This window comes from Hylaeus anthracinus, unplaced genomic scaffold (assembly GCF_026225885.1).
Source record: "Hylaeus anthracinus isolate JK02 unplaced genomic scaffold, UHH_iyHylAnth1.0_haploid 11989, whole genome shotgun sequence".
NCBI lineage: Eukaryota > Metazoa > Arthropoda > Insecta > Hymenoptera > Colletidae > Hylaeus > Hylaeus anthracinus.
This window is the reverse complement of record NW_026534337.1, coordinates 9,134,210-9,149,530: the sequence shown is the minus strand read 5'-3', so window position 1 is coordinate 9,149,530 and position 15,321 is coordinate 9,134,210. Positions and strand designations below refer to the sequence as shown.

The 15,321-nt window shown below is 40.1% G+C and overlaps 2 protein-coding genes and 1 long non-coding RNA gene across 7 annotated transcripts in view; 2 read left to right on the top strand and 1 right to left on the bottom strand.

Moving 5' to 3' along the window:
• The first annotated feature begins 114 nt into the window (after window positions 1-114).
• LOC128887956 (cytochrome b-c1 complex subunit 8) lies at window positions 115-878 on the top strand. The gene is made up of 3 exons (XM_054144487.1): window positions 115-276; window positions 430-598; window positions 762-878. Exons 2-3 carry the CDS (start codon window positions 442-444, stop codon window positions 845-847), a joined length of 243 nt encoding a protein of 80 aa, XP_054000462.1. The 5' UTR covers window positions 115-276; window positions 430-441; the 3' UTR covers window positions 848-878.
• Window positions 879-1,936: 1,058 nt separating this feature from the next.
• The window catches only part of LOC128887932 (epidermal growth factor receptor kinase substrate 8-like), a 23,272-nt gene continuing 9,887 nt past the window's right edge, over window positions 1,937-15,321 (top strand). For 2 of the 5 annotated variants that reach the window (XM_054144442.1, XM_054144438.1), the window contains exon 1: window positions 1,940-2,267. The gene's annotated coding sequence lies outside the window, so the exon portion shown is untranslated. The other 3 variants (XM_054144443.1, XM_054144439.1, XM_054144440.1) reach the window with 3 other exon arrangements.
• On the bottom strand, window positions 7,806-12,517 carry LOC128887957 (uncharacterized). The gene is made up of 3 exons (XR_008460118.1): window positions 11,045-12,517; window positions 10,913-10,961; window positions 7,806-9,416 (listed from the first exon to the last, which is right to left on the bottom strand). It is a non-coding gene; the product is annotated as an uncharacterized LOC128887957 (long non-coding RNA).

The window sequence follows — 15,321 nt, the reverse complement described above, 5'->3', positions numbered from 1 at the left end:
GGGTGTATCTAAACTAATCAAGGCTTGAGGTTAATTACATCAAAGGGATTCTTACTTCTTTGAAATGCTTTATAGCAAAATTTGTATTATTAATGCAATCATTAATATTAAGAGCTATTAATTTTGAATTTTGAACAAATAAGTCTTTCTACTTAGAAAGTTAAAGTTAAAGCTCCATTAATTTCATAGTTGATTCGTCCCTGCTGACGAATACACTTCAGTCCCTTGGGAATATTTTGCGACGATCTCTTCCTTCGGTGTCATCGAGTACGTAAAGTATTACGTAAGTTTTATAATATTCATGTGATTATATCTAAATATTTATTATTTATTTAAACAAAATGAATTCAATTTTCTTATATAGATGATTGTCAAAACTGTAATTACATTAACAAGTAGATGTTACTATTTGGTTATGTTCTTATACAGAGTCTAATCAATATGGGTCATAAAGACTTTGGAAATCTTGCCAAAATCAGTGGTGTCACATACTTTCGCATTAGTCAACATGAACAAAAAGCATTCAAGGGATTTTTCTCAGAAGGTATACCTAATCTGGCACGTCGTTTCAATTGGAGCATACTTCGATCTACACCTTGTAAGTGATTTTACTAAATACTGGTACAATGTATCAATAGTTTTCTTTAATCTATTTTATAAAAATAGTGAATATGCATTAAGAGAATTGTATTATATAATAACACTTGTGATACTTTTAATGGTAATTCGTACATAAATTTAAACACTTCATTTCGTTACAGTTTTCCTTATGACTTACATGATTATGACGTGGGCTGACGACGTAAATCATGCTATGCACCGCAAGAACCCAGTATACCATGATTAGTTTCATGGTTAATAATGCATTAGACATAATGTACATAGTTAATTAATTAGAAATAAAAATTCAAACTCTAGAATTTGTTTAGGTATTGTTATTTAAAAATGATGAAAGAAAAAGTTAACTGTAAATCATGTTCAAAGCATGAATCAAAGAAATCCATTGTATATTTACTAATTTTATTTGTTGACTTGTAATAAGAAAGTTTATTATACCCTATAAAAACTCTATCTATATCTATATCTATAGTATATTATAGATATTGTTATTTTCATTTGAAATATTTATGTTTTACGAATAAATTAACCTCTTGTTTGGTCTACAACAAAATTTTGATCAATTTTATGAATTCGGTTCACGATCGTTCGTTCATTTTTTTTTTATTACCTTTCTCCTACTTACGGGATAGGACAATGAATATTTTATGAAAATACTACATTTTTAATTAACATGCAACAAAGGATAACAAAACAAGTAATGTTTCCCATCAAACTCTAATCAACAGATGTTACTCATCTTTCTTCGAGAAAAATTCTGCATATTCGTTCGTTGTAACGAATTGTTTGATTGGTTCAAGATACAAGTCATCGGATTTCTTCGGGATTTTCGTGGCATCACCTGAACCATCAAACTACTACACCCCGTACGTCGCCTATTTCCATTAATTTTCACTTATTCGTTCTTAAATAACGTAATCATATTTTCCTCGATTATAATTAGTTATGAAGCGTACCATAATAAGATTCTTGACCAGTATAATCATCGATATTACAATTTTTAATATGTTCTTTGGTAGAACATATAGAATAAATTCAAACAGTATTGTCTGCTCTAAAGAATATTCGTGACTACACCATAATCCTCAGAATACGTGTATGATATACATAAACAAAATTAAGAAGCGATATTTTAGTAAAAAATGTTCAATTCAAATCGTTATTATTAATTTCTTCTCGTGAATTATCGTAAAGTTCTTATCACCATTGTTCGTTCTATTCCTACTATTATTTTGGTAGCACCATCGTTTCCGTACATATTGTACTATATTCTTTCACGCGATTCGTAAGATCTCAACATCGATAAATTTTAATTGTTCATAATTCCCAGCCAATTAATCTTCGATCGGAATATATCTCCAATACGTAGGTACGGCCCTGCCTCACTGTGTCGAAAGGACCCGATTCCGTTAGATCTGAACGTCCATGTTCCGCAGGTAAATGCCAACCAATGGGAGAGCCCGTATCAGCGACGCACCTGGGTAAAACAGGCAAGAAACGAACGGGGCAACGAGCGATCAGGTAGTTGTTCAAGTATTTCCAGTTGAGCATGATCGGCACGTAGAGCTCTCTGCCGAAAACTTCCCCTCCCTTTCCTTCTCTCTCTTTCTCCCTTTGGGTGTGTGCACATTGTGAACATTTGTATATAGGTAAGTAAGCAAGGAAACGTTCGCGCGTGTGAAAAAACAGTTTCTGTTCGCGTTCACGTTTGCGGCGAGCTTGTGATACCTCGATGCCCGCTTATCCCGTACTGGTGTCAAGCCGCGAAACAACGTTCCAACGGACACGGTGAAAACCCTGCTGTCAAGGTATTTATGGAAATGATTGCTTGACCGAAGTCATTGCACCGCGATAACGTGAATTTCTCCCGACCACGGCGGTATCCAGAAGCGATCACACCTGTTGCTCTGTACGTCGCCGATGATAATCGACACGCGAGCCTGCCTATCTCTTATGTGTGCATACCCTTCTTTCGTGGCTGGTAACGGGCTTCGATAAGAAAAATCTTGCATCTATGCGATGTGGATTTTCTGTAATTCACGCGTGTGCTTGCCTTTCGAACGGATTACGTTCCCAGCAGAAATGGAAAGACGCGCCGTCGGCCGTCGGTACACTCGGCGACGAACCGTGGAAAAGAATCAGTTGCAATTATATTTCCGGTGGCATTTCGTCGCGACGCAGTGCGGTACAGTCGTACGGTAAACAATTGTGCACGATGGGAGCTCGTCTTTACTGCTGGTCGTTGCACTTTGAGAAATTCTTTTACAAATAGGCTCCGAATAGGATTGGGCTGCTTGAATAATTTTGGGTAAATTTTTGTTCGATTAATGAAATCGTTCAAATACGCGAGAAAGTAATCTATTACGTATCGACGTGTATGCATTTGAAATTTATATAATATTTTAACATATTTTTACGAAGAATACGATTCCTGTTCGATTAACACGTTCACTGCCAGACTAATACTCTTGAAAATTTCTAACGCGATTTAATTTTGTTTACAGACTATTGGAAGCTAGCGTAATAAAACATTTATTTTGTTATTTAATTTTGTAACTTCATCAAAATTCAAGTATCTCATTTAAATGCATTTCCTATGACACGTAACTTTCAGAATTAATAATTTTCGTTTTTCAGTGAAAAGTACTGAATCACCCATGTATGGGTGACGTGGCGATCAACGTGTTAATGCCATAAAAGAACCAAATACACGAATATCCCTATAATATTCCAAATACTCGTGTGATTTTTTTCTGATATGCGTAACTAATAAATATTTTCATTCGTCCTTCTCCTTCGCCCGAGTAACGGATAACTTTCGTGATTTACAAACACAAGTCGGTGAATATAGAACGTTGTTCGATATTCTTATTGTTTGTTATCCAGATATAAAAATGTGCTCAACTATGCGTTCGGGATCGCGACGAAAACTGCGCGAACGTCGGCGAGACTAATAGCATCCCAATGCACGAAGTACAGTGATTTCCATCGTGCTGTATGTATCACGCATAGCCACCGTAGCAATCGTAAATCGTAGCGAGCGTTTTTATCACGTTATCACTGTCACGTTCGGATGAATCGCGATGATTCATTGTTTTGGAATACCTGTTACTATTCTTCTCTTCCTAACCTTCGTTTTTCAACCTATCGACGCATTTTTCTTATTAGACACTTCGCTAATGTAGGTCTCTATTTACCGAGAAGTTATACTAAGAGTTAAAGCAAATATATCAATACATCTGTGGAGTTAACCAACTTCGTGGCATTTACGCGTAGCTACGTGTAAGATCGCGCCGAAGAAACTTACGCAGAAAATAATAGTAACTCTCCCGATCATGGAAACGAGAAAGATCGGTGGATATTTCTCGACTGTTTTATAAGGAGGTTTCCCGCCCATGACATTTACGATAGACGTTCTCTCGATTCCAGCAAACGCATTGTTTATCGTGAATCGATAACACCGATGAGGTTTAATATACAATTATCCCGGACAAAGTCGCGACAACGTTAAATTGCTTGTATCACGTAAAAATCCTTATCTCTGAGATAGTCGATGTTGGGATAAAATTACGTGGGCTGTTTCGCAAGTTCCTACGGTTCCATTCTTCTAACTATAAATAACGCAGACACGTAGATTTAATTCTCGATTACTTTCTTGATCCAATTAGCGATTTTTAAACACTGATTTTATTGCCCGATGACATTTGTGGCAGATTCAGAGGCGCAGCGAATGAAATAATTGTATTATTTTAAATATTGTGGTACGATCGTTTCGAAGAAAATTCGCTTAGATCTACAGTGACTTAGATCTAGTTTCTTATTGAAAGGATCGACAATTAGACTGCTGATTCGATGGATTTACGATACAAGCTAATATAACAAATACGTGCAAAACGAAATGACATTATTATATTAATCGTAGAATATATCGAACATACATCGCGTATATTTTCTGTGAGTTTTCCATATTACCATGCGTCATGAATACGTAAAATCCACAGTACAGTCATAATTATTTTAATCGACTAACGAAACACTCGAGGCATCCGAAGTCGAAGATGCCGAAGAAGCATCGTAACTACGTTACAACCACCTGTAATTCACGCCTACGAAATGCCTACATGTTTCCCATTACGATCGCCGCGGCATAAATTGCAAATATTTACAGAACTCCGTGCACGTCGATATTGCGTTGAACGACCTTCGATATTCAGAGAGGGGAAAAATGTGACCGGTGGGGTTCAATTTTTTTACAATGCCACGCAAGTATAACGATGCAGTCCAGATCCTTTTACGAGTAGCGTTAATTAACTCCCGCGGAATACCTTCTAAAAATATCTAGGAAGGTCAAAGGTCCTGGATATTTCCTGTATACTTACTTCATTTAATCGCAGATTTCATCAATTTTTTTAAAACTGTTTCCACCCCTTAAAATAGTCGCAAAAACTATTCTATTTTGTTCTGTCTGTTTTCTTTTCTCTTTTTGATCGCAAATATTTTCCAACTTGGTATGCTTTAAATATACCTGGCGTTAATTATCAGACCCTCGACTAAAATTACACTTTTTACGACACAGTGAATCCCGAGATTAGGTGCGAACATAAAACCGTAGTACCTGTGTAAAATCCGAATGCCTTTTCCGCTTTTGCTTTTAATCCCTAATCTGAGATACACGAGAGGTTTTGCTTAGCAGACCTAACTTTTTGGGACCAATGTTTACAAGCCACTCGCAACACGTGACAAAGTTTTATTACAAAGGGGATTCCCATGGGAAAGGCAATTAAGTAGGTAATCGCTGGAATTCTTTTCGATATTTATTTCTTATCGACTTTAAAAGAAGCTCCCTAGTCTCTTTTGGAAGAGTATATTAAGGTATTCACTGAAGACTTTCTCCTACTTTAGAATTTGCCATATAAAGAATCGTTCTATTACTTTTCTTACAATTTCAAAAGTAGCATACTGTTCTATGACTTTCTTCATGAGTAAATGGTTTGTCTTTCACAAAATTAATTTCTGCACCCAACTGATAAGAAACGATGATTATCTTGAAATCTCGTCTTTAGTTAAAGCGAAGTGACGCGATAGAAAAGCTTGCAAAGTACAGAGTCGTATGCTTTCGGATGCGGTTTTCCAGTTTTGGCATCAAAGGGTTAATTTGTTTACTAATCCGCGTATAGGTGGATGCAAACGGAAAGTTCATTCGCTCGGGGTCCATTCACTGCGAAACTCGTTCGCAATCGGCGGTTCAGTCGGTATGCGGGCACATTGGCAACTTTCTTTCCACTTTTTCAATGCTCTCGCCCGAGTATCCGTCCGTGATATGTTTACTTTCAACAGGCGTTTACCTGCCGTGCCCCCTCCTCCCACGTGTCGGATATTTCCTGGAAAAGCGAGTCTCGGACTTGTTCAATTCACCTGTTAGGTCTCGACTGGTGCGGCACAAACCGACCCCACTGGTTTTTCAGTGAGCTTTGCGGAGGGTTGCAGCGGTCGTCTACCTGAAGAGGATGACACGAAACAGTCAAAATTGTGAATCTAACTTCTCCGCTATAAAAGCTTCTCGTAAAACATTTCTCTCCAATCTCTATGACTGAAAATTGATCAACTCGATCAACTACTTCAGCTTCTTCTGAACTCTCGATGCACCAACAATCGATCCTCCAATTACACCGCGCAATGTATACGTCGCTGATGAAAGTAAAGTCTGAAAAGAGTTCCTCGGACGACCGACAAATAACGAGGAATCGGTAGACAGCAATTGCACTCGCTTGATTTATAAATACTTGCACCGGTCGTATTTCCCCGGCGATTTTTGCAATGAATTGTTGGGTAGCAGACCCAAGATCCTTCCTCATTACCTGGCTAGCCAGCAGACCTGCACGCGAGAACGGCACACCTCTTCTTACGGTCATTTTTATTCTTGGCGCGAGGCTTTCCAGAACTTCTATAACTCATTTCCACGTTTACTGTATCTACGTTATCTGGGGTGTATTTACAGAAGTAGATCCGCGGTGTGGGAGAAACCTGTCGAGCATTAATTTATGCCAGGCGCGCGTATCGATGGAACTAATTTATTATAGCGTGTTACAATGATAGAGAAGAAGTAGGGGCGCGGCCTTCGAGAGAAAATTATTAACGCTGTGCGTAACCGATTGATACATTAATCGTTGGAGTATGTTCTTTCCTGGATCGTTGAAACATCTTCGCGATTAATTGCGTTTTGTAAAGAAAATTAGAATTTCAGTTTACATCGGATTCGTGTTTGTCAATCGTCGTCGTGTTACATGACTGACAAATTTAATTATGAGTGGCTATTTCCACCTGTCGCGATTACGAGTTGAATGCTTATCGTTCTCGGGTTAGGGTTCTCAGCGCATTTAAATCGCGGCTTGAAGTCCCAGGATTTTAGTTACTCTCGAAAGGGTTAACAACCTTCTGGTTGCACGGGTTACTCCACTCGCTGGCGAAGGAAGGGAATGCGAGCAGGTATTTGTTGCTCGTGCCATGATAAATCGGGAAGACGCGAGTTTTACGAGGTTGCTTCCAACCACCTTGCGCGGGAACGTTACCTTAACGAAGGCATAAATTCCTACCCTTTCTCGCCCATGCGCGGTTGCCGTTTATTAAACATGACGCAACACGTGGTCCATGAATTCACGGAAGAGTCCGAGATGCTAATTATAAATTACAGTAGACATTCAGAGCGAAGAATTTTTCTAAAATACATTGGTTTATAGAATCTGATCTAATTGATCAAATTATTTGCTTCTCCTTTCACTCGAAGCTATAGTAGAATGTATGTATAGTAGGCGCACAATTAATTTCTGCAGCTAATATACCAATTGACATACGTATAACTTTAAGAAGATAAGAAATTCCATCGTGATGTAAGCTTGTAAAATTCGCCTAAGTCGCGATCGTCGCCAGTGCAATTCGCTACGGACTTGAGAAATTCGCTCGAGAATGCTTTCCGTCCCTTTACCGTATCGTCGTTGCGGCAAATCTCGTTTCCAACGTTGGACGCGCGTGTTCCAACTCAGGCATATAATATTCCGTGGCGATTTGCGTGTAATACGTGGGTGTAATTGCATTTCGCTACTCTCGAGTGTGCGCTGCTTATGGGAAACCTGGAAACGGTACTCTCGATCTCATCTCCGCGATCTATGGCGCGCTAACGATCGAACGGACGCGAAAATACTAGTACATATATCGAACTTGGGTTCAAATTGAAACGTGTCAGAGTAAACGCAATGGTAGATAAACGTTAATGTTTCTCACGCCTAATTTTTATCGTATTTCGTATTTTATATTCAACTCTGTCGCACATACAAACGTTCCCACAACCTGCGTGTACCCGTTCATTCCAGAAAACTGCTGGAAAATCAAGCAATCTAATTGAAATGCCGTTCTCCAGACGTTCCTCGACTATTACACAGCTCGAGTTATCTCGAGTTCCATAGTCGTAAGATAAACACGTGAAACCACACTTGGCGATAGTGGCTAAAATAATAACGGCTGAATTAGAGTAAGCAAAGTACAATATAGAACAGACATTGTTTAATTTAAATTAAATATAAAGATCGTATCATATCCACTCGTAATTTTGAATGTAACTCTTCAATTAAGCGAGTGAGCGAGGTGTACTTATAAGGAAGTCATAGAACTTGACTGTGACACCTAATGTACCAGTCTTACATTGATTCAGGATTTGCATTCGTTTAATTCTTGCTTTATGTATACTTCTGATAATCTCCACTCTGTTGGGCCCTCTCGGCCCGCCATAGCTCGGGTACCTCGGGGTTGCTAAACCCGCACTGCAGCTAGAATTAAATCTAGCTGCAGCCCCTGAGGGCAGCTCTTTAACACGTCGATTGCCACACTGATTCACATGGAAATGTGTACAAGACTAAAATTTTGTCTCGAGACTATTGGGAATTATAGAATCTATCATTTGTCGTATTACCAATTTTTATATCCCTGTACAAATTTACGAATTCTATCTAGATGCGTTTTCATTAACACTCAGCCCTTAAAATTAATTGTTGAAGTTCCTCAGTGAAGAGCTCTGTCACCCATATATGGATGACGTGGCGTTCAACGTGTTAATTAAGAGTAATCGCATTGCTAATTATTTAAATATACCTCGGGCTGTAGTTAACAAACAAAATTCTCAACTTTCCTAAAGACACTAGACTTTACCACTAAATATAATTACATATGAATAAATCCTAAACCGTGACGTTAATTTAAAAAATATATATATATATATATATAAGGACAAGATATGACCACTGAATAACGAAAATTCGTTTGTCCTTGCACGAAAATGATTATCGAAGTATACACGACTAGTTCATACATTTTGTATCGTCTAAAGTCAACAACGAGTCCGAATTCTTCCTCCCCTCCTCCTTGAAGGACTGGTTCTGGCCTTCCTACTTTACGTAATCGTCGTTCGATGCTTTCTGCGTTCGAAAGGAAATTCTCCGGTTTAGATGTCCATCTTAGGCGACGGCGAAGGTGTCGGAGGATCGAATGCCGTTTCCGTCGCTTACGGTCAAGGACGTGGTTGCTTCAGCGCATTCCCCAGATGAATTTTTCTCCGAGGGCGTGTCCGCATCCATGAGCAATTATGCTCGCTCTAGTCGCGTAGTCGTAAACCTTCTACGCGTTTACGCTTTTTCCAACCTATTTTCATCTTCCCGAACAGGTCAATTGCGCGTCCAACGCGCCTTCTTCCTGTACTTCTTAGACTTTTTTCACTGTTTTCATTCGAGCATGCCATCCACTCTGGAGTCCTGAAAAAGCCGTTTCTACATTATTTTTTTTTACTCGAATACTAATGATAATAGCTTCTTTCGAACTTTACGCGTCCATTTATGAGAGTTTCAAGGAAATGTGAAATTTCGTTAATCGAGGAAGTATTTGTTCGTAAATTCGCATTTCCTAGATACATTTCAGATTATTCGATACAGTTACGTTTTATATATTTTATATATTTCGCACATTTTATGCGTTTTATGGCTGGTTGAAAGCAACGATACTCGCCGATTTTGCCATAAGTAACACGCCTTTAGCCAGCGTCCTATCTACCGCGTGAAACGAGAATCGAGCATACTCGAAGTCCAACGGACCTTCCGATACAGACCCGTACGCTTCTTTTTACCCACGATCGGCTAGACACTCCCGGAAATTTGCATAATTTAGTCACCGCGGGGCGACGTCTCGCGATAAGAATTTCCATTTCCCTCGTCGCCACGAAAAGGGCTCTCCTATCTTCGATCGTTAACGGTATATAAATCGCGGATAACGTTTCACTTTCCACTTTTGGACCGCGTGTTTATAGAAAACAATCCTATTTCTCCTATTCAACCGTGTACCAGAATTATCTTGCGTCGTGGCGACCCATCGAGGATTTGAGCAAATCTTGCCAGAGATCTATGCAAATGCGTACACAGTCAATTTTTGAAGTATTCATATCTTCTATGTGAAGAAATTCGTGTAACATGAGTTGAATGATAACATTTATTTGGATACATCAAACCCAAATTAGACAAATTTCTTTAATATACAGGGTGTCCCAAAAGTCGGGGAGGAGCCGGAAATGGGGGGTAGCTGAGACGATTCCGAACAACAATTTCCTTTGCAAAAATGTCGGATGAGGCTTCGTTAAGGAGATATTAAGAGAAAACCCCGACCAATCAGAGCGCGCGTAGGCCGTTGGAGCGGCCGCGGTAGCGAAGGCTACGCGCTAGGCGGCAGCGTCAATGTCCTTCGATGCACGTCGAGTCACTTGTTCGCGTACAAGCGCGGCCGCCAGCGCGTAGCCTTCGCTACCGCGGCCGCTCCAACGGTCTACGCGCGCTCTGATTGGTCGGGGTTTTCGCTTAATATCTCCTTAACGAAGCCTCATTCGACATTTTTGCAAAGGAAATTGTTGTTCAGAATCGTCTCAGCTACCCCCCATTTCCGGCTCCTCCCCGACTTTTGGGACACCCTGTATATAGAAGTTAAGAATCTTTCGCTATAAATACGTACATGAATGTACATGTACATAGATTTTAAGTACATATGTATATATTTCTTTGGAAACATCAAACCTGTTATTTATCTTATGTTAGACAAATTTCTCCAATAGACATAGAGAGTACGAGTAATTATAGTACTCCCTGTATGTGTCTGCTCCCTTCAGAGCAGAATGACAAAGTTCCTTAGTCTAATCTTAACCAGTTAAATCTTCTTATTTTTATTAAAACGAACTTGCCTTTTATTTTAACTAACTTTTCCTATTTACCATTCATCGTTGCATTCTTCTTCCAGCGTTAGCCTTTTCCTCATTACACCTAAAAAAAAAAAAGTAGAAAGTTCAAACGTTAGTTTCACTATAAGTGTTAATCACAATTTTGATGTACCCTGTCCTGTGTACCTTTTTCCACGAGTAAACGAATATCACCGATCCCGAGGCAGAATACCTCTGAGCTTTCGTCAGACATAGGCTCGGTTTGAATGAAAACCGATAGAAATCTGGAATCCGAACGCTCGCCGTGGAATTCCTGGCTCGCAGTCTTGAAATGCATTGGTGAGTTCGATCTCGAGGCGTGTAAACGAAGCCCACTCACCTTCCTTCCTTTTCCCTTCCCTTTTCGCCGTGACTGCTATTAGGTCGCAGTTACGACATTTTAAATCCGCAGTTACGACTCCGGCGTGTCGAAGAATGAATTGCCCCATCGATGGTCACCGATTCAAATCCGCTCACCCGGTACGTAGAAACGTGCTACGTGGAATCGTTCGGCTGGCGATTAAATGTAAATTAATTACCGCAAAACAACGTTTGGGAGAACGTTTCATTCGAATCGCTCGATTTTCCACTTTATTTCCTGGAATCAACAGGTAGCTTAGTATTTGTTCTTCGTAATAGAGGAGATGGAAGCAGTGTGAGATAAGATAATAACAGTATGCAGGAGTTAATGCCAGGCTAAATTAATTCGGACTAATAAAAAGTTCTTTTTAAGCTGGTAGACTACTCCTAAATAACCTGCTATTATAATATAATTCCTTCAAAGTACTATTAAGTCTTTCTCTAAATATAATTCAATCCCTCTCAGAAACACTAAAAATGCCCATGCAATGCGTCTACGTATCAGTCTAGCCTCCCATAGCGTCGATACAGCCTCTGAGGGTAAAGAGAAAAAAAAGAACATAACGGAGATATACAATGAGCCTCTCCGCTCCGTGGAAACCCGGACAGCATTCCCACCATCGATGATACAACCATTTTTATCAAGTCACGTATCTCGAACGGTTACGCAATACCATTAACCGATCGTGATATAGCCCCCACGACCCAAATCCGCCGTCGCCGTGAAATCATATACATTTCGGACGAAATTGTGCCGGTAAACGAGCGTGCTCGGTTCTCCTGGCCGCCTATTTCGGTTTACCTCGTTAAAGCGTGCTTGGTGCTCCATAAAAGTGCACGCCATAAGCGCCAATTCCACGTGACGAGTCAATTGCACACGCGAAAACGGTGGGCGGATGGAATTGCACGCGAAATCGTATGGCAGAAAGGGTCGTTTGGATAGAGCAGGCAAGAGAGTACGAAAAAGTGTAAAGGTCGATTCAGACTATACGACACGGACCGTCACGTTCCGGCAACGACACGTACCGGCACCGACACGACAAAACATTAAAATACGCGTTTTAACACGACGACTGCCACACTCATTCGCATGGAAGTCTCCACAGAACTGAAATCTCGTCTCGAGACAATTAGAAACTATGGAATCTAATATTTGTCGTATTAATTATTTTTTAATTCTCATCAAAATTAACGAATACTATCCAGACCTGCTTTCATCAATAGTTAGTCCTTTAAATTATTTGTTGAAGTTCTTTAGTAAAAAGCTCCGTCACCCATATGTGAGTGACGTGGCGTTTGATGTGTTAGTGGCGTTTAACGTGTTAGTTTGGAATAGTGTGAATAGTTCCATTAAAACGCGTGTTTTAATGTTTTGTTTTGTCGGTGCCGGTACGTGTCGTTCCCGGTCCGTGTCGTATAGTCTGAATCGACTTTAACGCGTATAGTAAAAGAAAAAAAAAAACCAGATGAAGTGCTTGTTTGCTCTTTTCTACCACGCATACGCAATTACATTAAGAAACTCTGGTGGGAGAGAATGTGAATCGAGGAGAAATGTCACTGAGTAATCTCTGGTCAGCGTCAGGTGCTCCTTGATTCCTGTGACTTCTCCCACCAAGTCTTAAAATTCTTAGACGTAAACAGAGATACTCTCTCCATTTGTTCTCTCTTTATATCTTACGCTTTGCATCTTCACTTACAGAGGCTGCAAATGACTCCACTACTCTGCATAATCTCTTCGGTCAGAACTGTTCGTGCCTTTTTTGATAACAAACACCACTTACGATTAGGGTATCTCTCTCCACTTCCTTATGCTTTCAGTGCCATGGGCTTTCTAGCAAAAGAATTTCTATATCAGAATATTTCTGTTAGTTGTACGAACCTTTTTCGACTGATAGTAAAATAAATATAAAAATAAAAATTTGAAGAAACGGATCGACAACACTTTCGCGACGTCGATCTCGTTCTCCGAACAGACGCCTGATAGAATGCGTAACAATGCTTCTCCCGTTATGCGAATTCCCACGGCGCCTAATCCCTGGCACAGTGAAAGCACTCCGACGAACGCCCCAGTCATCCTGCGTCCAGAATTTGAATACTAATTCCCTCTCGTCCATTCGAAAGCGTTTCTGTTAGATTGCTGTAATTTAATTACAGGGGCCTCCGAGAGTATGAAGCGTTTCCTTTTTCCATTCCGCGCGATGACAACGTCTTGTTACGTGAGACTCTCTGTATAACAAAGATCGCCATTGCACGATCATTTCAGCGCGTGTAGTGGCGCCAGTAGTTTGTGTACTCGTCGTGCCCTGAAACAGTCATAATGCTCATCTCCACTGGTGAAACGATAAATTTGTCTTGTTCTTTAAGAATTTTAAATATAAAACAACGTCTTGTTACGTGAAACTCTCTGCATAACAGAGATGGCCATCGCGCGATCATTTCGCCAGTAGTTTGTGCGCTCGTTGTGCCCTGAAACAGTCATAATGCTCATCTCCACTGGTGAAACGATCAATTTGCCTTGTTCTTTAAGAATTTAAATATAAAATAAATCATTGGTTCTCCTGGAACGAACAAACGAAATTGAGTAAATAATTGTAACATTTCTCTTATACAGAGAGATCTAGAATATTCTCGATTTAAATAATTAACCATCGACCATCCTCGACCTACCGCGCCATGTGTAATTTTCTCAGCATGCTTGAATAAGTCATAAAACCTAGAACAATCGTTAGTCGTGACACGACCTCCACGTGGGAAGACGCTCTGTTCGAGAATTGAACGCGAGCCAAGGGTGCCGATTAGGGTCTAATTCGCAGAACGTTACGTCCTAATTAAACATCGTACGATCGTTAATTATCACCCCATGGGAGATCCTGTCCTATCTTTATCGCGAGGATCGTTGCGAGCGAAAGAGTACGCTCAAACGAATTCCGATCGAGCCGAGCGCGGAATTTATGGGATTTATGGTCGGGATATCCCGCTAAGCCCGTCATCGCCAAACACTTGGAGCTTTTATTCGACACCTGGTAGAAATGGCGCTTACGTAGCGAGCCATCCAATCAAATAATGATTGGTTTCTCTTGGAGCAAATTCTGAATTTCACATTCCTCGCGCATAACTATGCAAAAAACGACTCCCATAGTTTCTCTCTTTGGCTGGGAGCCGCCTCGAGTGGAGTTCCGTACACTCGAAGTCTGAAGGGACTTGGATGGAACGGGAAATATTTATTTTTTGGCCTGAGAAGTCTCTCTGATCACTTCATTCGATCTCTCGTATATCCATCTCATGTTTGTGTACATTATATTCTACGATATATGTATAATACACGTATATGCATCATGCATCTCCAATGTAACGTACTTAACTAACACGTTGAAGTCTCGAAAGTATCAAACAAACGATGAATACACTTGAATAAAGATTGAGGTTCACCATGCACACGTTATTCAGAGAAAAAGTGTCCTAGAATCTCTAATACCTAAGCACAAAGTGTGTCGCGAGCATAGGTTCGAAAATGAATTCTGTTTACCATAAGCGAAGTGCAATCCTCTGCGTCCGTTGTGCAATCGAATGCAAATATTCTTCGTTTCTTTTTCTCTCGTCGAGATATTTAAGAAGCCCGCCGTGCACGTCGGCGATAAATGATAATTCAGCTAACGCGCAACAGTGGGCAAAGAATGTTTGTAATATATTCTTCTGGAAAAAGTTCGCACGATGCCATCGTGGCTGCGTTGAAACTCGACCGCCTTCTGCAAAAATAAACGTGGAAAAGTAATAACTGGGAATTTATATAGCGAGGAATGCGTATAGTTACAGAATTCCACGTTGATGGCAATCCACGTGACGAGCGGAATCGCCTAAATTACTGGCGATACTGGAACAGAAAGTCGCTTTAGCTCGAGCAATTAAAAACTCGTTTTTTGGGGTACACGAGGCGATTCGATGGGTCTGAAAACTTTCAGGGGAATTCTACGTTGAAGAATTGGGGAAGTATGTGTGATTCGTTTGGCCTTTCCACAGCTATTTAATGATGTTTTATTTTAATTGCATTGCTTCCTTAAAATTAA